Source organism: Rhynchophorus ferrugineus, unplaced genomic scaffold, assembly GCF_030347505.1.
Source record: "Rhynchophorus ferrugineus isolate W39M unplaced genomic scaffold, kcgeb_rfMv2 rfM10, whole genome shotgun sequence".
Taxonomy (NCBI): Eukaryota; Metazoa; Arthropoda; class Insecta; order Coleoptera; family Curculionidae; genus Rhynchophorus; species Rhynchophorus ferrugineus.
In genome coordinates, this window is record NW_027472589.1 from 28,640,687 (window position 1) to 28,668,267 (window position 27,581).

The following is a 27,581-nucleotide window of genomic DNA, read 5'->3' on the forward strand; positions in this document are numbered from 1 at the left end:
AAGTAGAATAAAATGAGAAGGTAAAAAAAGTCTGATTTTAAAATAAATTTATTAATCTGTATCACTGTTATTTTGAACATATATATATATATATATATATATATATATATATATATATGCGGTACGGTCAGTTAATTGCGATACGCTTTCAATAAAGCGTAATTACAGTAGCCAGGGTAATTCAAAACCAATTTTTTTAGTCATAACTAGTCGTTTTGTACGTTAGCCGGTAACAAGAATTACCGACGTTAAGCCTTTAAAAAATCGATATAATACTCGGGAATTATTTACGGCGATCTTGGGACAACAAAGGCCAATCAAACAAACGAGTCGCGTGCTTGCGTAATGGGAAAAGACACAATCGGCGGCGGCTTAGCCTTCGATACAGCGTTACGTTTGCCTTAGAGAAGAAACCTTTGGAAAGAAAAAGAACCCGGAAGCGTTGGGCTCCCGCACCTGACGCACGCGGTGCCCATAAAATTATTCGTCCAGGGTCGCATTTCTGATCTAAATAAGATCGATTATCCTTTATTAAAACGAACGGCAAGTTTTAATTGTCTCGCGGCGGCCAGAAAAGGGATTATCGCGGAATTCTTACCCGATTAAAACTGTATCATGACTACGCGGCTAGTTACCGTTCGATTATACTAAAATTAAGTTTACAACTCAAGGTGTAAGGCAATTAATTTGTTACACTACGCGCATTCGTTCCACCGTATCGTGAAAAAATATGGACTCACCATACACCGTACGATATGACATCTTGCTGCTGCTGCATGTTGGAAACTGCTGCTTCCGTATAAATAAAGCGGCGGGTATGTTTTGCTCAGTTTAGATGCTAAGTTTTGTGCTTTTACAAAACAATATTTAAGGCAATGAAGAGCATACACGAAAGATGGTAAAACATCATCGACGAAGATGAACAGTGCTCCAAACTTAGTTGCTTAGTAAACAGACCGACGAACATTAAAAAAGATTGTGGCCAGACAACATTAAAATTTACCGCGGCAGTAATGATAGCAGAACTGAACACTCATTTCACTAATAACGGTTTCGATAAAAACAGTACTGCTGGAGCTCCACAAAGATAATATTCATTAAAGGGCTGTGATTGTAAAACTCGTTATAAAATAAACTAACGATAAGCTGCGAAAGAAGTGATGCAATGATAATAAAAATTGGCCATTTAATTATTGGAATAATGTGGTATGGTTCAATATATCATCATTTTCATTTGTTTGTACAAACGGCTGGTTTATGTATGGATAACCCCAAAAGAAGCTTACGATTTGGACTGCCTGCTTCCAACAGTCAAATATGGGAAAGGCTTCGTGATGATTTGGGCGGGAATACCGAAATATTCAGCTGGTCCTCTCGTTGACATCACTAACTAGGTTATTTCGAATGAATATCTCGACATCCTCATGAATAATATTCAGTTTTGGTTTGAGAAGCCTCAGAATATCATTAAACATCTTCCCTAATCAGTACAACCGCCAAACCTTGACATAATGGAATCATTATGGAGGGTTACAGATCAGAAAATGAGTAGTGGGTTCCCATCTCAAACTTATTGATGCAATTTGTGGATGTTTTGGTGCAAGAATGGCACAATAGTCCGTTGGAAATTATTGAGATGTTCCACGAATTCTTTTTTAAATACAAACTGTGGTTCAAAATCTTATTAATAAATAAATATTGTGTATATGTCAGATATTCATATTATCTTCTTCATCGTTTGTATATTTAAAACCTTTTTACGGATATTAAACAGTACTTACATTATATCATCTTACAAAATAACATTTCAGTTATATTTATCAATTTATTTTGTTGTATTACAGAAGAATGGTGAATTCATCAGGATATTTATTTAATCAAAATCACTATTTCCAAAATATCTTAACCAATACTAACAAGTTGTATCAACGAATTTTGTTTGAATTAAGAAAAAATACATGGCATGACAATTCATAGGATCTTTGAAAAATTGTGTATATCAAGGGTTGTTTAAGGTCAAGAAGAAGTTGTCAAAAAATGGAAAGTGTATTTGCTCATTAACATTGTCCATAAAGAAAATTTGTCATAAAAACAACACAAAAATCTCTACATTGCGGTACGGAATTATTCTAAAATTCATACCATTCGCATAACCTAGTTTTCTCAAACTTCTGACCGTAACAAGCGGATTTAACAGATCTTCGACCTTCGTATTCACCAGACTATTCTTCATGTAGTCCCACATGTTGTTGTTCACAATGATTTTGTGAATGAAATATATTTTTTCGACCAAAAAGCGTTTTATTTCTCAACATAATATCCTATCAAGTAAACACAACCAAACGGCATTTATCCATTGTTTTTCCAAGTTTTTTTCAATACTGTCAAAATAGACGTTGTTTCAACGACGACCTTTTCATTCTTCTCTAATTGCATACCAGCCGACCATTTTTTAGGAACCATAAAATAGCTGCAGCGAGCTAAATCATTGAACTTTATGGTTCCGAGTCTCTAAAGAATTTCTTTGGTTTCAGTGATGGTTTTTTTGCGTCAAAAATAATGCTTAACCTGCACACGGAAATCACTTTTTTCCTTTTTTATTAAAATTCCAGATGTTGTCCTCACAACAAAGGAAAAAACCTCACCTAACAGGAAATTCAATAAGTCACTGACTTATCAAACTGTCCTCTTATTAGCTATGCACAAATACTTTTAAGCACAATAAATTATTTTATTACATCATTATAGGTCACTGCAATTGGAAAATCCTCCACATTTTGTAAGTGTTAGTCCTCGTAATAATAACTTAACAGTATTCTGGTGAATTAAAAGATATACGCCGCAAGTTTACACTGAATATATCGATGATGAAGCAAGGCAAATAAAAAAAAACTCGCACGAGGGGTCAACGAGTTGAGCGTGAGGTGCTTCATTATCAGCCGCCCGCTAACACATTTAATTTAATTCTCATGTATATGCATACGTATTAATCCAACATTAATTAAAATGTTTTTTTTTATAAGAACACTAAAAAATTACATCATTCTATAAAACAGAGAAATACAAAGTAGACGTGGAAATAATCAGACATTAAAACGATATAAAATCAACGATAATCAAGGACGTTCATTTTTTATTATGTACTGAGAATAGATGCTTGATTAGTGCTAAAGCAATTTGCAAGAGATCATTTAAAATCAGTCAATTAGTAATTAAAATGTAATATATTTTTAATTGATAAGGCAATAAGGGTTCTGTTGTGTTCAAGTAGTTAAATAAAATTGTTTCTGTTTTAATTGCTAATTGTGTAGGTATTAATTGCATTAATTGTTATTTGTTTTTTTAAATATATTATAAAAATGGATATAATGGCAGTTAAGGTTATAGATTAATTTTTACTTATGTTCATTTATATGTTGCAATATAAATAGTACTATAATGATGTAGTAATAACAAATAATAGGCTATAATACCTACAGAAAATCTTAAATAGATGAAACATGATACAAAGAGAATAATGTTTTATTATAGTGATAGACAGGTTGAGAATTAAATAAATTAGAAGTTAAGAGAGTATAGGGATAAAGGAAGAGAGAAAAAATCAGAGGACATCTAAGCGAACCTAGACGAATATATCAGAGAAATACTTCAAAAATCAGGAAAAAACCCAAGCCGGAGTAAGACAAATGAGGAACCTGAGAGAGAAAAAAAATAGAAAGAATCGGGAAATTAATTCATGAATTAGGAGAGAGAGAAAGAGAGTATCTATTAAATATAGCACACCTATACCACTATCTGATATAAATAGGAATGAAATAGGCAACAATTTCATATCACTTATACTTACAAAATAATGCAATGTTGATATCAGGATATGAGAGTAACATCTATATTATTGCTAGTTTTGTAGATGATATAGAGTAAAAAACTCAGCTATGGATTATATTAAATTTGGCATTGTTTATATTACACTCTGATCACTATTACCATACTGGTCTTTTGGAGTAATATTTAGTAAGTTTTTAAAACACTCCTTAATAGTTTCAATCATTATTGCTTCTCAACTTCTCTTTCGCCTTAGTACTATTTCTGATAAATAACAGAACATGTTAATATCTCGTTTATTTCTTCTTATATAGTTCAGATTTTCTTCATCATCTCTGTGATATCAACCATTATTTTAATAACATTTGCACCCACATGAATTCTTTTCGGCGATTTACAGTCTTTTTCTCTTTCTGAGCTTCAAATAATGGAAGCGGTAATCAAATAAATCTTTACTAAAATAGAACAGTCGTACAATAGAATGATAAACAATTAACTAGTGAAAACAATAGGGTAAAAGGGCCGTAAGGGGACACTAAGAAGAAATTACTCTCGAGAAAGTGTACAACATCAATTACAATACTTATGGGAAGTTTAAGGAGAGGAAATCTCCTCGCCTTTTGGTGTGAAGAATATTGAAAAAGAGAAACAACAAGAAGTAAGAAGAAGACCAGACTTTAGTGTATTAAATGGAGAATATAATAATGGCTTCTTACTCAACATGATATTGACAAAGGACAGATAAACTTCTTAGGGTCAAACCAGACGGCTTCTTAAAAAATAATGTTCTAATTTCACAGATGGTGTGGCTTAGTCCATACAAATATATAAATCTATCTTATAAAGAACAAATAAACAAAATGATGATCAAGATCAACTAATGATCAACCGATAAATAAACAAACTGTCAGTAAAACGAAATAGGATTAAACAGTATAGCAAGTACGGGATGATAACGAATATTAATATGGGATTTGGTTCGGTTCAATTCCCATTCCCAGGGGATGATGATGCTAAGGATAACATAATTTTAGTGATCTTATTGGATTACTTGGAATGACAAAGCCTTCTGTTAAGCTAAAATAAAGCTGTTTAGGTAGACAGATTAAGGTACAATTTATCATTTATAAAAAATTAGTTCTTGAAAATTAAAATTCGTATGATTAGCTTAGCTTTAAACCAAATAATAGTTCGTCCTAGCGAGAGTAATTGAGGTTTTTTTATTGAGATCAAACCCACTCTCTATGATCTTGGACTATGCCTTTTTTGGAGTTGCTCATTGTATTTTCTATCTAAATATTTGGATTTGTTCTTGAACTGTACAGTGATTGTCGAATCTTAATCGAATAAATTAATTCAAAAGTAGCATCATGTCGAACGCTATGATTATGTTTAAACAATTTAAAGGGTTATATAAATATTTAAGGATTTAGATACGTAGATACGTATGAAAAGGTGATAACTCTATAGTTGCTATGTTTGAAATATGGCCAGTAAAACGGCACTGTATTGTTAACATATTTAGCATCAAAAAGACTACAATAAATTAACTATCTTTGTTTCGTATTGACCTAACCCTAATTTGATAGTTTTTTTTGGTTTCTTTGTCTCTCTATCATCACAGACAATAATTATTAATATGTATATTAATCATAATTGGCGTGGAACCAGCGACACTGTTTGACATTCCACCGCATTGATTACAGTATACCGAGTCTGTTCGGTCATTAATATTCATAAACCGGCAACGAATTCTTAATTCCGATTTTTTAAAGATATCTAGGTGTCTGCAGTCTGGCTGTCGAAGGTGATTTTTTTTGCCTTAGTTTAATAACTTTACGAATTCTGACACGATTGAAACGAGACAGAGAATCCATTTTCTGTATTGAACCATTTTTTATTTCTATATTTAACTATTATGTATATAGTTCGTGTCATTCTGCTTAGCAACAATAATTCAAATAATTGATTAAAAAACAGTTTAGGGATATTTTTTACGAATATATCCGGTTTATTGGGTTCTGAGGTAAATTATAGTTGTGATGACTGGTGGAATGGAGATTGTTAACTTCGTGGCGGTGTTATGCTTCGCTAAGTATTTTTTTCTCGACAAAAATCTCGTGATTTGAGTAAAAATGTAATGATAGGATAATGTCCAGTGATCAAATCAGGGCTAGATTGCACAAAATATACTGTGGGTTCGAGTTCATAATTTCTCGTTAATATTCTGCAACTTTCAGATTCAAATGATATTGGTGGACCCATCCATCCCTGAACCTATTCATATTTACCAAAAGATAGGTTACAGTCAATAGATATACTTAAATAAATGTAAAGAAGTGCTAATTTGTTCCAAAATAAATCCAAAAATAACCAGAGAATTGTTGTGCTATAAGATGCGTTAAACCTTTACCATAATTTTTGTATATGAGTTAAATATGGAAGACGCCGGAAATAGTAGTTCACTTCAACTTCAAGTGTGAATTACTTCCTTTGAAGTGACTCTGATTATAAGCTATAGTAGATTCTTTCTGCACATTTAAGTGCCCAAATTCCTTAAAAAGTTTTGTTAATGTTTAACGGTACGTAATCAACGAAGAACTGCACGATGCCCTCGAAGCCAAATGGACTTACGAAGTTATCCAAGATTTCGCATTATAATATGAAATAAGATTATTAAATCACAGCAACATGGTAACGATACAGCTACTCAACATGTCTCTAGGCCTTTATACACCTCTAGTGTGTTGTATATTGTTACTTAAAGTTAATACAATAGCTTAATGATCGAAATTCTGGTCAACAATTTCCTCTGTTCCTATAATCTCAAAGACACTTTTCTTGTTATAAATAATCTAGCGATTTTAACAATTCCAGTAGGACAATTTAGTTAATTTTCGCCTTCATTATAATTATTCTATATTTTCTTGTTATTTGATGCTTAAGGTATAGTTCACATATTTTAAATGCTACAAAATTAATTCACGATACTAGTAGAATTCGTATTTTATCAAATACCAACGCCAAACTATTTAAATTCGCCAATTCTATTTCGGTGAAATCACGTAGAACGCTTAAAGGTCAAAAGTGAAAAGGTCTATTACAACAAACGCCCGCCTACACTTCGGTTTGGGCCTCTCGACTCTGTTCGGTTTTGTCCTGGCCCAAAAACCAACATAATCGCTCGTGTTGGTGCTAATATCATTGTTAACTTTGACCGCAGACTTAATTGGACAGACCTGATGATGACCGGCCAAGCGAAACTTCTTTCGCGGTTTTTTCCTTCATGGATTCACGGCATCTGATAATTCCAACCACGAAATCGTAATCTTTTCGAATGTCATTATTGTTGGGAAAATTTTAGTTCTTTTATTATTATCTTAGTAAGTAATATAATGAATGATGAATCCTATATTCCCTATATAATACTAAATAATACTAAATAATCATGTTGAATTTTAGTATGATGATCTGAATACACAATATATAATAATCGCAAATGTAGGAATATATTTTGCTTTAAGTTTGACATTAAAGTATTTTTGTACGCTGATCAAAAACTAACAGGCTTGAGAAGCTAGTACTGTACAGCCAGTTAAGTATGGTGATGGTAGTGTAACGGTTTAGGAATGCTTTAGTAACAATAAGCCTTTCCATTAATTTAAAATTGATGGAAAACTGAATGAAAAAGACAATCTTAAATTACGTCAGGAAAGTTCAAATACAATTCCTTCTGAAGTGAATCTAATTGGTCGACATTTTGTTTTTAAACAAGATAATGACTCTAAATATTCGTCAAAATTATGTCAGTGGTTCCTGGAGGAAAAAAGAAACGAAGGAGATATTTTCCATATAATGAAATATCCATCACAATCACCAGACTCCTCATCACCTCTCTCATATCGAATTAACAAAGTGAAGATTCAAAGTCCATTGAACTTAGCACAATTGTGGGAATACTTATAAAGTGAATGGAAGAAATAGGACTTCGAATACCTAAATAAGTTAATAAAATTTATGAGTAAAATTTGTGAACAAGTAATTTAATATAGGATGGCCATTTTAACAAAATGTTTTTATAAATTAATTTTTATCTGTACTAATTATATTTAACAAAATGTTAACTTATCTGTTTTACTATAGTTTTTTTAATTACCCTTTTATTTCCAAACTTTTGAAGGATAATATTTATAAATGAGGAAGTGATATTATATATATTAATATTGTTTAAAAATATATGTTTAAATTTTATATGTAATCTTAAACTGTAATTTTGAAATCAATTATTGTGCCTTTCTTCGTCTATCAAGGCCGTATATTTCGCAATGTTATCCATCGACATTGACTACCTACAATGTGGACGCTTGATAGTTAATAGTACCCTTCAAATTCGGTCTCCTTGGCGTATTTCGATTACTATTTGATCTGTCCCTACCCCACTGCGATCACTTTTCGTGATAATATTGTCCATTTTTGATTGATAATTTAATGGTTTGAATGGTATTTTTTAAACAATTGAAATATTTTGTTATTGATTGGATCGGAGAATGTAAAGAACTCGAAAAGTTTTTGAATGTTTAATGTTAATGTATTCATAATCATTATTATTTAAGACAAACTTTTAATAGAAATGTATAATATAGCTTTTATGTCTCGATAAATCTTATAGTTTACTTATTATACGATATTAATATTCTGATATCTAATTCATTAAACGACCTTCTTTATTGTATGAAATTGTTATAAGGATTATTTTATTTTATTTCTACTGCTTGTCACTGCTCCAATGACTCTATAATTTTATCTTTCGTTATTTTACTTCATTAAACTTCGATCAAAATCTTCTTTATAAAAAGGTAATTTAATGAGACTCTGTGCTGTTTGGATTTGTTTCCGATAAACTTCTTGTAGATATATCTTATTTACTATTTATTACCAGCTATGTTATCTCACATCATCTCCCTTATCTCTCGCTGTCTCTTTTTATTCTACTCTCGGTTCCACAGAGATCTTGATCTGAGCTATACAGATTGACCGGCCATCAAATTAATTTATTGTTGTACATTGTTATGAGAGTCGTCTTTACTATTATTCGATTCTGACTATTTTATTTCAATTTCCTGATAGGATGTCTTTAATTGGCCCTGGCATAGTTGCCTAAATAGAGGTGAATTATGTTTTTGAGTTCAACTGATGAGAAATAGCTACCATCGACAGCACGGAATTTCTTTTACCTTTATACCAATATGGAAAGTGCTGATATATTTATCCTAGTGGACTTTTTAAAGAATTTAATTAGCTTGTTCAGTAATTGGGCCACCAAACCTTGACTCATTATTTACGCCAAAATTTTTTTTGAGTTTTTCAACACTTAATATAAACTTTTAATGATAAACGTATATCCAAGTGGACAGATCTTTCGGTAATTAATGACTTATAAAATAAATATATTGGTCTCGTTAACCCTATTGTGAGAACATGTCTTGTTTAATGAATTTATTTCTATTTGCTAGTTCATTATCAATATCAATTCATAGTCGGCGTTCAGGGTATGTACTCATAGGGCAGGGCTTCGGATATTCTTCACCAAATCTTATCGGCTCTGCTACAGCCTGGCCTCCATTTTGATCCCGCTCTTTTTTTGAATCTGTTTGCGGTCTATTCTACCCAATATGTTGATTTTTCAAGAAAACTATGTGGAATTCGTTCACTTTTCATTCGACAGACATGTCCAAACGTCAGCATTAGCTTGGAGATGTCCAAGATAAAACGATGGATTTACATGATAAACGTTCGAAAAATGATAGAGTTTAGTCATCATTGTAGTACTTCCTCTCTTCTATAAGCGTCATCTTAAAGAAGCAAAAACTTACTTTAGTGATAGATGTCTTTTTTAGCTAATTGACTAAATATTCAGAGAGTGCAAATCAATAATATATATTCCTGTAGTGAAATAGGATTGCAGGATAACTCTAGATTCCTTTGTAGAGAATTCCTTTATATTCGTAAATAGCATTTGGCAGGCCTCAATTTCAGAGTTTAGTTTATTCTGAAACTACTTTATTAACTGATTAGTAGATTCAAGCTGTCTGTAACAAAATTGCAAAAATGAAAGCGAGTTTCCATTCATTCCCACGCTGCAATGAATAATGATGATTACCATGATAATAATTTAAATATATTGATGTTCTTTTTTATTTGGAAGTATATGTCACCAAATAACAAAATAATATTTTGGAAATACTATTATTCAATATTTTATTGTAAGTTTATTAACATACACTGTATCCAAGAAAGGAACTAAGTCTGCAAATATCTGCGAGGCTAGATGAAATCAGTAGAGTTAAATAGTAAATTGTATGGTAACATCATTGCCAAAGAACAGTAATGGGCGAAAACCAAAATATACATTAAAAAGAATTGTGGCCAGACAATATAAAACTACGGTGGCAAAAGTAACAGCAGGACTTAACACTCATATGAATTGCCGTTTCGACAAAAGAGTAAGGCACGAGCTCCACAAAATTAACATTTATGGAAGAGTTGCGAAATATTTTATAAAACCTAAACACTTGGTTACTGGACGAATGTGGTAATGTCGATTGAATCATCGTTTACATTGTTTCCTACAAACCACCAGGTTTATGTATGGAGAACTTGAAAAGAAGCTTATGATCACATTACTGGCCGCATTACTGCGAATGAATATCTCGACATACTCAGTGATGAAGTTCTTACTATGACTAGCTTACTGCTATCAAACATTGTCATATATCAAGATGATATATACGCACAGCCAAAAAAATTCAGTCTTGGTTTGAGGAGCATCCGAACATTAATCCTCTTTGGCTGGAACAATCGACAGATATCAACATAATTCAACCGTTATGTGGACTTATAGCAAATAGTGAGCAGTAGACTTCCATCTCAAACATCATTGAAGCATTTTCGAATGTTTTAACATCTGAAAATGAGACAGCATTCCATTGGAAACTATTCAGACACTCTACGTATCTATTCCATGAAGAATTGCAGCTATTTTGAAAGCAAATGGATCAACACCTTGTTATATAGATCCATTTGCTTTCAAAACAGCTGCAGAAAGATAAAATTATAGAATAATTGGATCATGATAAGCAGTAGAAATAAAATAAAATAATCCTTATAACAATTTCATATAACTAATAAAGAAGGTCGTTTAATGAATTAGATATCAGAATATTAATATCATATAATAAGTAAACTATACGATTGATCGAGACAAAAAAGCTATATTATACATTTCTATTAAAAGCTTGTCTTAAATAATACTGATTATGAATACAAAAACATTAAACATTCAAAAACTTTTCGGGTTCTTTACATTCTCCGATCCAATCAATAACAAAATATTTCAATTGTTTAAAAAATACCATTCAAACCATTAAATTATCAATCAAAAATGTACAATATTATCACGAAAAGTGATCGCAGTGGGGTAGGAGCAGATCAAATAGTAATCGAAATACGCCAAGGAGACCGAATTTGAAGGGTACTATTAACTATCAAGCGTCCACATTGTAGGTAGTCAATGTCGATGGATAACATTGCGAAATATACGGCCTTGATAGATGAAGAAAGGCACAATAATTGATTTCAAAGTTACAGTTTAAGATTACATTTAAAATTTAAAAATATATTTTTAAACAATATTAATATATATAATACCACTTCCTTATTTATAAATGTTACCCTTCAAAAGTTTGGAAATAAAAGGGTAATTAAAAAAACTATAGTAAAACAGATAAGTGGTGAATTATTACACAAAAGTCTTAAGCAAGCCTTTGACTTAACATTTCGTTAAATATAATTAGTACAGATAAAAATAAATTTATAAAAACATTTTGTTAAAATGGCCATCCTATATTAAATTACTTGTTCACAAATTTTATTCATAAATTTTATTAACTTATTTAGGTATTCGAAGTCCTATTTCTTCCATTCACTTTATAAGTATTCCCACAATTGTGCTAAGCTCAATGGACTTTGATTCTTCACTTCACTGACTCGATATGAGAGAGGTCAACAAATGGATCAACACCTTGTTATATAAATATTGTGTATAATTGTCCATTACCATATATATATATATATATATATATATATATATATATATATATATATATATATATATATACCAACACAAACAGTTTGCAGAATTTATCAACGGATAATCGTGTAACATAAAGTTGGACAAGGACATGGTGTAGTAAGAGGCCTTCATCATTCTACACAGAAAACGAGATTATTCCCTGAAGCTTGACGGATAGTTGATAACATCTTCATGACGCAAATTACCGCGTCACCATTTATCAACACACCACCATTCAAGGTAATCCGTTTCGATATTTCTCCTCCATAACAGCGAAACTTTTACTTTACCCGGTATGCGTGTCGGAAAACTCTGAATAATTTAACAGGATGTCGGCCTGGTCTTAACCGATCATCAGTCTCGTTTCGAACAGTTTCAATGACGGTGTAGTCGATATTTCACACTCTGTTAGTTTTAAGCTCTCGCTTTGGTAGACCCGTTTCTTTGTTTAAGCCGCAGTTTATTTAAATAGTTTTTTTTTGTTGTTTTTATCGGCGAAAATATCTCGCTGGAAGCCTACGTTGGTTTTAAAGGCTAAGTAAAAGTATTTTGGGTCGATATGCCATTAAGACCGACAGCATTTTAGGTTTTTATTTGATAATTGTAATTGATTATCAACAGATATTTTAATATTTTCGATGGAGTTTAGGGATCTCACAAGTTTACTATTACTGTTTATTTCACATATTACTGAGTATCATAACATATATAAACCTGTAGATGATATTTATGCGTTTTTGGCAGTTTATGGAGGAACATGTTAGATATGAGCTTGTCGTTTTTATTGATTCATTCTTTTTTTCGACTATATACACTGGTCTTCTTTTAGGGCACGTTTGGAAGCTTAAATATGTTCCCCTAAATATCATTCAGACATCTTACGATCTATTACCTATTAGTTGCGTTGCTGCGTGAAATGATTTTTCAAATTCATTTGAGATTAGAACCGGTGTTTCTAGGATATAAAAAGAAAAATGGTGTTTAATTTGATGCTACGAACTTCATGACTTATCTGATGTTCATTGGTGCACTTCCTCACGAAATAGCTTGCATTACATATCATATAGTTTGACAATCTTACCATTCTCTATTCTCTTAGTATTTCACTCCATCTATTTAAGACTTCCTGTAGGTATTCAGACCTGTATCAATTCTTATTATGGCATCATCTGCAAAAGCTCGTAATGAAATTTCTATTGGATACTCTATTCCTAAATGTAGTCCTATTGTTTCTATTTTAATTTTTTAAATTATATCACAATAGATATACTAGATATGTTTATATTTTTGGGGTTTTACTTTTTGTTTTTTATTTGTCTTAACGCTGTTCTTGTATATATCTTCCGTTATGAGATAAGTGATACAAAACTAATAAAAGTAATATTGATATGTATTGTATGTGTAAAATATTTTATGTTGAAATAATATAATTCGATCAAAATATCAATTATAAATAAATGTCGCAAATGTCGTTTGTTAAGGGGTATTTCTCATTGCACAAAAATAAAGTGAAAGATAATTAAAAGCGATAGAGACAATTAATTTCAAAATCTTAACAACGATCGATGAAGCAGGATCGTTAAATATAACCTGGTAGGTGCCATTTAATATTGAACAAGATTTGGTATTTATGTTATCCCATATTAATACTTCTATCTTGTTCTATCCAGCGTAACACGTATTACAAATATCGCCTGCTGTTTAATGGAAATGTTTATAATTAGTTACTAAACTAATCACATTTTGTTGTGGCAATAATTGGTTACAGAAATCGAAAATATAAGATTGAGGATAATTTATTTTTGGTTTATCCTAATAGACGGCTTTAAAATAGCATATTTGTAGTATTACTTAGTATCCAATCCAATCAAGCCATATTGCATCAAATTTGAAATGTAGGAGGTCATAAAACATTCTAATAATAAAGGTAATGTTAGTTATTGATTTAATTTAGACTTTACGTTATGTTTAGTTTATGAAAAGCTATTAATTTACAACGAAAGTGAATCTTCTATCAACATATCACTGGGTTAGTTACATTTTCCTAAAGTCCATCTAGGACGACGGCTATCCTGTCGTTTGTTAGAATAGGTGGAACAGTTGAAAAGGGCAAAATCTGGTGACTATTGCTGGTAGGCCTAAGATTCAATTAAAGCGTTTCCGGCTAATGGTTTCTCGTGATGTGAGTTTCCAGTTGCTTATATTTAAACTTTTTCTTTGGAACAGAGTTTGATTGAAAATATCTTATTTACCTTTAAGAAAGCTGATGCACCAACAACAAAAAAAAATAAGGAAAGAGCTAAAAAAAATAAGGAAAGAGCTAAAGATAAAATCTAAGGAAAGAGCTTCATCAGGAACACAGATTAGTTGCATCATCATTATTGTCATTCCCTTAGAATTAATTCACTGTGCTGATTTTCCACGAATAATTCAAAGAATTAAAAATATTGGGTATAATATTTTTAGAACAGTATTGGTGAAACCTGTGTCTGTAACGATCATTTATTTCATTTCTCTGTTTTAATCGTGATGTTTTGATACATTTTATTACGTCATTATTGGGCAAACATAGTTAAAACTTGTCCTCCAAACCACATTGTTTATAACCAAACAGAAACTGGCTCCTCGTATTAACAACTGATGATAGATTATTAGTAATGTCGCCTCACTAATACGCTTGCGAGGATACGATTAATTGGAAACAGCTTCATTAAAGTATAAACGATAATTGTTACATATGTTGGGTTGAACAGAACTATGTCCCATGTGGGACAAGTTTATATTTAATTTATATTCAACTAAAGCTATTATTTTTTACAAAATGTATTATTTTTATAAAATGTATTTTATCAAAATGTATAATTATGAATGAATTTTTCAGCAAATACTTCTTGAGTTTATAAATAATAACAATAATACTAGAATCGCGTTTACCACCTGTGGATTCGATATTGAGACTTTTCAAGGATGATTATATCAATTAAATTGACTTATTCTTGTTAAGTTATTATTTATTTTTATTTTGTTGTTTTATTTTAATGAAAACAAGTGGCGACTGTTTCAATCCACTGCACGTAAGACACTACAGGTTGAAACCTATTCTAATGTAAACGAAACCTTTATTTCTAGATAGGGTACTCGTATCTAACAGTCTGATCCGTACCAGTTAGGAAACTATTTATCGGAAATTGTTGATTATTGAATGATGCCTTTAAACATATTGTGTATTTTGTATGAGTCTGTGTAAGGTTACAGCTGTTACAGAGACAACATATTTAATTTGTGCTAATGATGAATATTAACTTATACTACATGGGTTTGACGTTTTGGGGTTTGAGTCCTGAGTTATTTAGTTGGGATCCATATTTGTTATTATTTTTATAATAGAAATACTGGTATTCTCATTGGAGATTTCCTTTCTTTTTATTGTGTTTGTAATAATTTAAGATATATAATTTTATGGGTGTTATATCGCCTGGCTTCAGTTTTATATTGTTATTTTTCCAACTTTACATATAATCATGTCACCATCGTATTTATATATAGCTGTTCATACTTCTCCCTCTCTTCTTTTCGTCCTCAATAATATAACAGTACAGACAACTTAATATCACACAAGTGAACAAAATTAAAATTTTATTTTACTTAAAAACTATTTTATTTTATTGATTATTACTGTATTTTATTACTATTTATTTTATGGCGACTTGTTGAATGGCAATGCAAAACGACACTAAAGGTTTAAGCTATTCTAATATAAACCAAACCCTTATATCTAGATGTCTCACTCATCACATATTAGCCGCGCGATATAAGATACCATTGAACGTACATTTGTTTGATAGAAGCAATCACTAACACACCCTCGAACTATCTAACGAATCTAATTAACCGCTCTATTAATTCAGAATCAAGGAAATATGTTTGCGTAACCACAACAATAATGAATTTAAAAATGCCGCCTATCGGGCTGCGTTTACGCCGTCGAGAACACGAGGGGTGAAGGGGGCTATATCGTTTCGATATCAATTAATATCGTCAGTCCGACGCAACAATTAGACTGTCAGCTTTTTTTCTTTGTTCGGTCCCAGATTTACTTAAACCGTCAGTTAGTTTCGAAAGTTTCGTCAATCACTATGTATATATTGGTGCATGATAATCACAGAAACACTATCATATAAGTTTGCCAACGTAAATTTATGATAATAAAACTAATAAAACTTGAGATATAACAGGTCAATTGAAATGTCTCCGGCCTAATATAGTAAAATACATTTTTTTGGCAAAATTATTTTTTTTATTCAACATAATTCCTTTCAAGGGTGATACACTGATTATAGCGACCCTCCAACTTTTCCAGACCATTTTTGCAGTTCAATTTGTCTTTTGCTTCAAAATGGGCCTCAGTTTCGGCGATCACCTGTTCATTTGACGAAAATTTCGTCGTTGTTGTTGGTCAAAAGTAAGCTCGCTCCACTGCATTCACCATCTTCGGTGCTCATTTCATCATGTCTAAACTTAGCATACCAATCCTTGATGGTTGATTTTCCTAGGGCAGTGTCTGGAAGTTCGGCATTAAGCCAAGTTTTTGTTTCAACTGTATTTTTTTCCTTTCAAAAAGCAATATTTTATCAACACGCGATATTCCTTTTTATGCATTTTTTTTCACAATAACAATAGTTGCTTCACTCAAAATGCTATAATTCACAAACTAATGACCCGACAGCTGTCAAATTTATACACATATCTTTTGAGGGTTAGCGCTAATTGAAAAGCATGATTTAATTTAGGCCGGGTACTTTTAACCACATATAGAAGCAGGTAGTAATCACTTGGTGCCAAGCTTATACTATAAGATAAGTATAAAATAACTTCTTAATCATTCTTCCAGTACTTCTGGCAAATCGCCATCACTGTGTGTGACCTGAATGAAAAATGTTGCCTTGATGAAACATAATTTTTGTCCTAGTGGCCAAAGTTCACCCAAAGCCTCTTCTGGGTGAACCAATCGAAGTTCACTATGACCAAATTAAGAATTTTACCATAGGGGAGCGATTCATAGTAGATGGTCACTGTGATTCAGCAGATATTAATAAATAGATACATAACACTTCAAATGGTTCCAACTTTTACAGCGAGAGATACAACTTATTAAAGTCATCTATTGGATAAACAAAACATTCTTTTTACTACACCAAATATAATTCTAGGTAGTTACTATAATATTAAAGTATTAAAAAAACTGGTTGTTTTGTCGCCTTTAAAAGGTCTTAGATTAACTTTCAGTTGTGGCATTAATAATTTTTCTTTCGAGAATAAGCCCTTTTCATAGGCAGGTCTATATTATTGAAGACAAAAGTCATCTTTTCAGGGGTCGGTTTCGATTAAATCCTCATTTCACTAATTTAATTTTAGTTTTTGTTAGATAGATCTTGTATTGAGAAGATTTTTTAATATTTTCGACAGCATGGACACGCTATAACGTATTTTCTTCAGCATAATTTCGATGCGTATGACACCAATTTTTCCGGCGATTTTTTATATTAAGAATGCTTTTAACAAAATGATTTTTTTCTAATATTCATATAAGCAGAGCACATACTGGCTAAGAACCATACATTTACTAGACGAAAACTCAATACTTACGTACATGTTGACCTACGGAACTTAGTCATGGAGTTGTTCTATTACTTGGCAATCAGTTCAAAATGTTTTCTCACTAATGGGCATATATAGACTATAGAATAAGATTCAAAATATGATATTTTGCACAGAGTATCACGTATTGAAGTGATTTTTTACATGCCATGAATATACCATATCATTTGTACCAATTATCATAATATTTATTGCTCATTTGGCAGATTCCAGAACCATTAAGGATAATAAGCCAATATTTGGATGTAATGTTACAGGCTTAATAGGATGACCTGGTGCATTGCCGGAAACTATAACTGACTTAAAACATTGTATTCAAATAGGATTCAACTTTACGAAGAAAGCAATTCAATAGCTAGAACCAAAATAGTACCAAACAACGAAGAACTTCTACACTAGATAATTTATACTTTTACCTTTCATTTCAACAAACTGGGACAAGGTGTATATAGTCTACAATTTCAGTAGAATTATCAAATAGATAGCTCACCCCGTATTTGTAATAGTCAATTTAACCAGCTAACTTCCAGAATATCTAGTAAATTTCAATACAAATAATTGAAATCTGTTAATGGACATATTATATAGGAACATTCATTAATTCCTTATAGTGAACGCATACAACAAACTGATTTTTTATCAGGCTCCAACCAATATTATATTTCCTTTGTAATTTATACTTTAGATAATAGCCATTTGATTACACGATTTCTGACCAATATCAGTCTATCACCGCTCTAATTTTCTAAACCATACAAGACTGATTGTGAGATTTTAAGGAAGTGGTCGACATTGATAACCGGACAAACCGGGCCGATCTGATACGTAATCTTTTACCAATTAATATCTGAAAATGTGGCCGGATTTTTAATGGCATTTCCCCAGTATTATATGTTGAAACCATATAATAATCAGAATCGCGTAAATGACCTTCGGTTTCCGTTTAGTTTTGCTACAGTGGCTTCTGAATTGATAAAAAAAACATTGTGAAGTATTACGTCAATTAAGAATAACAAGCTAATATATGTATTGAATTGTGAAAGATGGGAAGACGCGGAAATATATCCTTTTGAGAGTCTTTTTGTCTGTTTATGTCTTGCTAAATTTGCAATCTTAGTAGCGACAACGTTATTACATTCTGAGCAGATCAGAAGAGATCCTCAGATAGATCAGAAGGAACGTAAATTATTGGCAATATAACCAGGAAAAGGACTGTGTGAACGAACAATTAAAATAAAAATTGAATAAAGGATTCGACTTATTCTACAGAATTCGGTTTCTGTAAAAGTAGCAATACCCTTTCTTATAATTGAGATGGAAAAGGATTCAGAAAAAAACCACGATAATCTATATTGTTAGGCACTATTTTTCTTAATAAAGAAAAGAGTATTCCTTTTAAAACAATATTATGAAGACATTTTAAAGAATCTAAGAAAACTTTTATAGCGAATACTTAAGTAAGCTTATTCACAATTCACATGAATCTTTTATTATGTATCAAATTTAAAAAATATATCTAACTACAAATTAGTTAAAGATCATTGGAGCATTATTTACTTTTCATCGGGTAGTATAATAAATGTTTAACAGTAATTATTTTTGAACAACAAAAACATATAAAATACTCATAGCGACGTTTCAGAAATGAGAAAAACTAAGCTACATTAACACCGACCATTACATTACTCGACGAAAATTCAGGTTAAACACAAGAAGAACTTGCTGAATATTTAACAGCATGGCAAAATTAATTCATAATATATAGAAATTTCACATAGCTTATTATACTAACGTTTTACAGTACATTATTCATTCTTAATAGTCATATTTTTATATTTACATATCCCTTACATGTTATTAATTATGATTAAATATCAAAAAGATCCCTGTTGTTCTTTTAAGGCAATAAATATTTCTTAAATTAAATTTAACTAAACAAAATATAGCAATTAATGTATATTCAGCAAGTGTGTTAACATCAGCGTGAAGATATATTTTATAATAGTAAAAATCTAAAGCACATCTTATAACAAAGCAATATTTTTGGCTAGTACAGGCCATAATCCTTTATATTTGCAGGAAAATATCGAAAGTATATTAGTTAGTTTGCATATATTAGTAAGTTTTTAAATGGTTTGGTCAGTTTATGTTGAATATGATGTAGTTGGCTCAAGTAGAAATTATTTGAAGTATGTTTTCAAGGAGAATAATCCATAGCAATTGAATTTTCTAATGTTTCTAGGCTATATTTTGTATAGTGGTGTAATCTCATCAAATTTTACTCATTATTGGCTGATAAATCTAATATGTTATCTTCCTTTTTGTTCATTGTTGAAGTATTAATCAAGCCAATCCACGTAATTCATCAAAAGAATTTGTGAAACAAGAAACAAAAGATAAAAAACATATAATCAATAATAAACAAAATTATGGATATTATAAAACAAGCAAAAATAAAGAAGAAATTAAAACATAATCATAAAACAAAATAAAAAATTCAAAGAATCAAATAAGAATTAGATAGACCAGAAAATTACTAAAATCATATATGATAGAAGCAAGAGGATAATGAAATCAAGTAACAATTCTTGACAAATTGATTGTTAATGTAGAGAGAGAAAAAGAGTAAAATTAAAGAAAATGATAGATAAGGAATACAGAAGAACAGAGATAATATAAGAGGAAGAAGCAAAATAAGATAACAACATAAGAGTAAATAACAAAGAAACCGAAAATAGAACAAAAGGTTAAGAAAATATTGATAGTAAAAACAGAACACTAAAAAAATTTACAAGAATGAACTAAAAAAACGATAAAAACAAGAAAACAATGGACAAGAAATTAAAGCAAATTGAAAAAAAAATAAAGACATAAAATAGGAAATAGACTTCATTCAGATGATCGATCATAGGATGTTAAGTTAATCTGTCATTCATCCATTATTAATCTATGTAATAATTTATAATTATTTTTTGACTATTAAAAAACGTCCTACTTATTAAAATTAATTATTATTTATGGCTTGATTAGGAATATTAACTCACTACCATTACATATAAGTCAACCAAATTAAATATCGAATATTAATATATTCTTGAAGATAGAACTTAATGTTTTGATAATTTTTAGTACTTGTCTTAAATGACGCTGCAACTGCTTTCCTACCATCAAGGCCACCGCGATTATTGAAACAGTAAGGACCATTTTGCATCAACCTATCATAGGATCATAAGTGATTCCACTCGGCGGTTTCGTAAAACAAAAACGAATGGGACAAAATGTCACGGTTGCAGTCGGTGACTGACAAAGAGCGATTATCGATGATTGTTTAAAAATCAGCCGCGATAGCGTTTTTACGGCATTTCTTCGATTTAATTCAATCTCGAGACCGTATCATAATCGCAACTTCACACACGACTGATTTTCGGTTTCCATTCCGAGTATTTATGTTCGGTGCTAATAGCGCTCGAGTCGTTGCTATTGCAACGATCTGAGAGGCGAAAAAAAACGGAACACAACCGACGCCAACCCATAGATACTACAAGAACGATTCGTTTTTGTTTCGTACGATTCAAAATGGACCCGGTGAAAAAATCGAATCAATTAGTACGACAAAGGAGGCGTGAAAACATACTTAAAACGTTTTGTAACGCCGGTGTCCTAAATGCGTTTCCCTTTTGTCGTCGGATTTTGCGGGGCGGAGCAGGAGGGGGTAACGGGGCAAAAAATCTCGAAGAAAAATCGATTCTGTATGCAGGAAAAAAAATGGATATGGAGACATCAAACGCAGCGCGTTATTATTAGATCGACACTTTCGTCATCACGGCAGGCCTTGACTGTCGGCTTTTTTCCGCGTTCGCCATGCAAATGAGCAGTCCATTGCCGAATTTCGATTAACCGTTTTGTCCGATTGCAACGATATTCAAGAGTTGTCTAATTATCCGGGTTAATCTGACTAATTAGATTTAATTGTATGGAATGGTGAAATAGGTTTTCGTTTTTTCGTAAATACTGTTTTGAGATTGTAGTGCAAGCGGGAACTTCCTGTAGATCTCAGAGAAAATATCGATTAAATGCTGAATGCGCCCAAGAAATCGAGTTTCGATTACAAATCTAATAAACAACAATACAATTCTACTGGTTTTAAATAATGTTATAATTATTATCCCTCATTCCTTATTTTTTAACTGTCAGAATTTTGTTTAAATCACCATATATCTCTTAACCAACAAATGGTGAATGCGCTCAAAATTGATATAATACTCGATACCCAAGCTTAAAATACGTTGAAAAGCTTTCACAAAATATAGAATAATGTTGTATCTATTATCGCTTTTGTATGAATCTGCAGAAGATAATTAAAGAGATTATTGTGGTTTAATTTAACTTATATTATCAAATGATGAATACGCCCAATACAGCTAATATCTGATATAAAAATAAAAAATAACAACACAATGTCAGTAGTTAACGATGCTTTAACACTAAAAATCTCTTCTACCTGATTTTTTTTAATCTGTTAAAATTTTTGGTGTGTTTATTTCAACTAAATGTTTTCTAACGAACAAATGGTGGATCCCCTAAAATGTATATACTACTTAACGCCAAGCTTAATACGCATTAAAAAGCATTTGAAAATACAAAATAACATTATATTTATTACTGTATGATAGACCCAAAGATAAGTGAATAGATTGTTGTGATATAAGTCCACCATTGTTATCATTAGGTTTCTATTCTTAGATATATTAATATGATGATTAATATCAATCCAAGCTTCCTTTGATTTAGTAGTGAATAACATAACCTTTTGTGTAATATTAAGTAATGAGAATAATTTACCATTAAATGGTGAATGCCATCAAGTTAATTTCCTTTTTTTATTCCAACGATAATATTATGAAACCCTTTACTATAATATCCAATGATATATAACACATAACCTCCAATACATTCATAAAAATATGTTTTTTTTTATAATTTACTAACTTTACAATATTATTATTAGTGTTATGGTAATGATTTGCAACGATACTCGTCAGAAACATAAAATCGGTTAAGATCTCCCAATTAGCAGACATCAATGTTCTTGTTTATTCATAGAATTATATGGCAGAATGATGGTTTCATACTGCTGCGTCGTGAAGGAGCTTTACTAGAGAAGTAAGTTTCACAATTTAAATGCAAATACTATTAAAGATTCTTCAGTGATATAACACATGTTAATTGGTAGGCAAGTGGTGATTCCGCAAACAAAGAATTACATATACGAGGAGTTTCAAATATGTTGTATTCAACATTTTGATCATCGCGGAATTGATTGAACCCGATTATTTTTTATTATTTATTATTACCAGTGAATCTGGTACATTCTGATAAAAATGGTAATAGAAGTTTAAGTAAAAAGTTTTTTCATCAGATAATGTAAAAGGCGTCAAAAATAAAATAACTAGAGTAAAGAAGATTTTAGAAGAAAGTTCGGTTCTTCAAAAACACTCAACAGATTATTGAAGTTGTTAAAAAGTCGGGTTTTTTACAATTTTAATTTTGTATATAACCTGAATGATGGAGTGTTGATTAACCCTTGGTAATTTGATAGAATACGAATGATTAACAAATACATGTTTCAGTTACAATAACTAAATTTTTTTTAAGATATACTTATTTATATCAAATGTCAAGAGAAATAATACGATTTTTCTTATATCTTATTTTTTAAAAGTAATAAGGATAGAAGGAAATTTGTCTGATGAAAATGATTCAACGATGAAGATTTTAAAAGAAATATGGGACAAAGACGAATAAAATATGTACTATATGTTAGATTGATGCTTGGTTATAGTGTACTCTAACGTCGGTAGTTGTACTTGTTGGTACTGTGTGGTAATTTTAAAGCATCACATGTCTTCTGTTTTAGTTTGTGTTTGACAGCCATTATATAGCAGAAATCCCTCGAATGTTTGCAAAAATAAAAAGAAGTTATGTTGGTATGCTGGTTAAGCATTCTTTTTTATATAAAAATCAAGAAGATACTTGATAAACATTACGGGGGCTTTCCACCATCAATTTCAGTGGTTAAGAGGTGGTTTACTGAGTTATATTATGGTCGTACTAGCACAAGTGAGGCCAAATGTTCAGAGCGAATGTTATTAAAAGTTTTTAGAAAAATTTGATATTGACTTGAAGCAAAAAAGACCGCATTTAGCAAAGACAGAAGTGTTCTTCCATCGCTACAATGCATGGGTTTACGCGTATGTAGTGCGAAAGAAATCCATAAATTTAATTACGAATTGCTACCCCATCTATTATATTCTCCGGATTTAGCACCCTGCGACTATTTCCTATTTACAAAGCTGAAGAGATGACTAGGCGGAAAGAGATTTGGATTCAACAAAAGGTCATTGCTGAAACAAACACCTATTTTGAAGGCCTTGAGAAAATGTATTATTTGGAAGAAATACAGAATTGGGAAAAGGAGATTATGCTTAGAAATAGAAGGCTTCTTTATCGAAAAAACTATGTTAGACTTATCAAACTGCGCTCGCCTATCAGACAGCACAATACGATCAGAAAGAACTAGTAGCGGATCCAGAATTTTTGTTTAGGAAGAAGAATTCATAGAGTAAACATACAAATAGCACAGAAACGGATACTTCCTGAATAATTTAGCTTGAAAATGATCAGTTTTCGTTATATTAAAGCGGTTATCTATAGATCATATCAAAGAACAATCAGCCGATGTGTAACATACTTAAAAGTCGATGAAGCAAAAGTTAATTGCTGACTAAAGATGGATCGAACGAGAAAAAAACTGAAAACTTGTTTATTCGAATACGCAAATGGCTTCATAAAACGTTTCGGTGCAATAGTCAAATAAAACGTCGGAATTGAGGGAGCGTTGCGCAAGAACTGACCGTAGATCCAAGTAGAAATGGTCATGGTTCATCGAGATGGCGCTATCGGGCTTTGTTTGAAGACCGTTTCTCGCAAGGTCTCTCCTCGTACGGGTACCATCTGTTATAACGAGGCGGTGTCGCAACATCTCCTTGTCGATGGTAAATCGATCTTGTGCACCATAAATTGCGTAAGATATTTTTATGAATCCGTATCATAATCTGTTCGGTTTAATTTAAACGACTCAATACTATTCATGATTAAAATAAATCGAAATATCCGAATATATATTGCTAGTTCTGACTTTAAACGACTACATCATGGCAAAGCCAAGTAATTACTGTCTAGTTAATAAAACAACCGATTGGATAAGTTTTGGATTGGCATTAGGTGAAAAAATGAACTTGGGAGACCGGATATAGACTGAGGAAGAATGTAATAATGAGGTGGAGAAGTTGATCAAGGTTATTTAGTACACGGCGTGGCAAAATCTCCAAGAAATCAAGAGGAAAAAATAACTTAGTAACTACCCTAAAGAAATTCTAGAACCAATATCAGAAAAAAAGAAGATCGAGATAGAAATGAAGATGACTGAATTTGTGTGTGGACTTTGACCTTATTACCAGGAAAATATTAAAGGAAATTCCAAGAAAAACACTAAGATACACAACACAGTACACTCAGGACTTGACTGCATTCAATGAATATGCTGTTGCTACATTTACAGATGGCATTGCAATTCTAGCCATTGTAGATAGCAACAGAACAACATCAACTGAAAAGTCACAAACAGCTATTGCGGAAATATAACGCTGGACAGAAAGGTGGCCCTTCAAAATCAATCAGTACCCATTGATTTCACCAAAAAAAGAATACAGCATTTTGATATGACCCCTTGATGTGAAACTTAGGTGGAAGCCACATGTTAAGAAAACATTTAAGAATAATTAATTGAAGCACAGAATTCAAGCTGAAGTATAAAAAATGTATTTGTTATTGGATAAATATTCAGCATTGTCAGTTTCTAACAAGCTTTTGGTTCACCAACGAGTTTTGAACCAGTATGGACTTGATGATGATGATGTTCAACTCTGGAGTTTCACCAGTCAAAGCAAGAGAAATATCATACAAAAGCTTTTAAAACAAATTACTGCAAGGTATTATTGATGCTCCATGATACATTCGTAACGACAATCTGTATAAGGACCTGAAGGTAGAAATTCTCGATAATGTTATGAAGAACTATGCCAAAAGATATAAACAGAAGTCTCATCAGCACATCACATATCCTAGATAATAATGGCTTAGACACAAGATTAAATTGAGTAAAACCATTCGATCCAGTTCAGTGAAGTTATAAGTGACACTCAGTGCACATTAGAAACGTGTCTATAAAAAATACGGATTTTGGCAGCCTTGGCAGAGTTATTTTACTAGTTGGTAGAAGTTGAGAGAATCTTCCGACTGACCAGTACAGCTTTGATTTTGATTCTGATCAGCTTTTTTGTCTAATAGGATTTTATTTTTTAGTGTATGATGGAAGCCCTCTTTCTTATTATTTCTATTTAGTGAGTCCTAATAAAGGGTGTGCTCTACCAAATATTATAGAATTTATTAGATGTACTATAATAAAATTTTATTACTATTTACTGTCTGACTGTTTCAGTCGTTTACTTTTAGTTAGTATTTTCAATTCTACTAGTTCACTCGACTAATTTTTAACATTCTGGCCTTCCGTCCTAGCCACGACCTTGAAAGTAATGCGCCGAATGTATGCCTATATATATTTATATGTAATATATGTGGTTTTATGTTTTTTTTGTAGTTTGCTTGTGAATAACTGTATATTGTAAATTAATATAGCAGCATTTTGGAACGCTAGTTTTCGAGGGTAAAAAAATTAAATTGTAAATGATAAATAGTAAGATATTTTTGACTGGCATAATAGGTAATACTTTGGTCTGGTATAATAGATAATACTTTTTTGATAAACTTTTACGAGTTTTGTCCAAGCGTCTTGTTTGTCAAAACTTTTTTCTTGAAAACTAAAATTAGGTTCCAAAGGTTTCAGAAATTGCATAGATCCAAAAGATTTGAAGAATTTTTTACCAATCCCAACGATGTCTTTAATTATACGGTTAATAAGAGGACTGCAACATTCCATCAAATCCAGGATTATAACAAGTGAATGGGGAAAAATGACAAAATTGTCTATTAGATGTCATCAATAAAAGGCAATTTTAGAAATGAATACGATATGCGGGAAATCCACATTTTTAGATCCTAGATTTAAAAAAGCAGGATTTGGTATTGCAAATAATGCTGAAGCGATACAAAAAGTTATCACAAAAGAGGTATCTTCCATTCTAACTTCAAAAAATACAAATATATCATCTGGTAAAATATCATCATCAAATAGTAATTACTATTTTCAGTCGCTATTTTTTTGACTATCGACTGTTTCGACTGTTTTCAGTCGATAGTTCCCAATGCTAATATATATATATATATATATATATATATATATATATATATATATATATATATATATATATATATTTGATTCTTTAAAATATCCTTTATGTCTGCGATTTTAATAGTTAGATTGGAAAAGTTTCATCCAATGTCTTATATACACATTATATTATCTTACCTTTCATCAACGGTAAGATTCTGTAGCTCCGGTACCCAACACCAATGGGCTTCCGGCACCAGGGTGACGAAGATTTGCGTGAAATATACCCAGGCGACGAAGAAAGCGAACGGTATCATCATCAGGAAGAGGAAGATCTGATAGAATCCGAACGCGCCGATGTGGGGGAACAAGTCGTCGAAATCGAAACTGCTCTCGTCCGAGCCTTTCTCGTTCTTGCGGTTGTTGTTGTTGTTGTAGCTCGCATCTTTGGACAAAGATTTCGAGTGCTGGTCATCAACGAACGCCTTGTTGGTAAATCTGAAACGAGATAAACAGGGGACGTGAGATATTGCGTGGGCATTTGGGTTCTGGGAAGATGGGGATTTACGACGCGATTTATTTTCCTAATGGCACTGGGACATGTGTGTAATTCGGACA

At 31.5% G+C, this 27,581-nt stretch overlaps 1 protein-coding gene across 1 annotated transcript in view; it reads right to left on the reverse strand.

Moving 5' to 3' along the window:
* Positions 1 to 27,581, reverse strand: part of LOC143203981 (solute carrier family 22 member 13) — a 60,784-nt gene that overhangs the window by 22,251 nt on the left and 10,952 nt on the right. Inside the window, exon 2 of the mRNA XM_076416355.1 lies at positions 27,162 to 27,461. Coding sequence (XP_076272470.1) covers positions 27,162 to 27,461 — 300 coding nt within the window. The remainder of the gene's footprint in view (positions 1 to 27,161; positions 27,462 to 27,581) is intronic.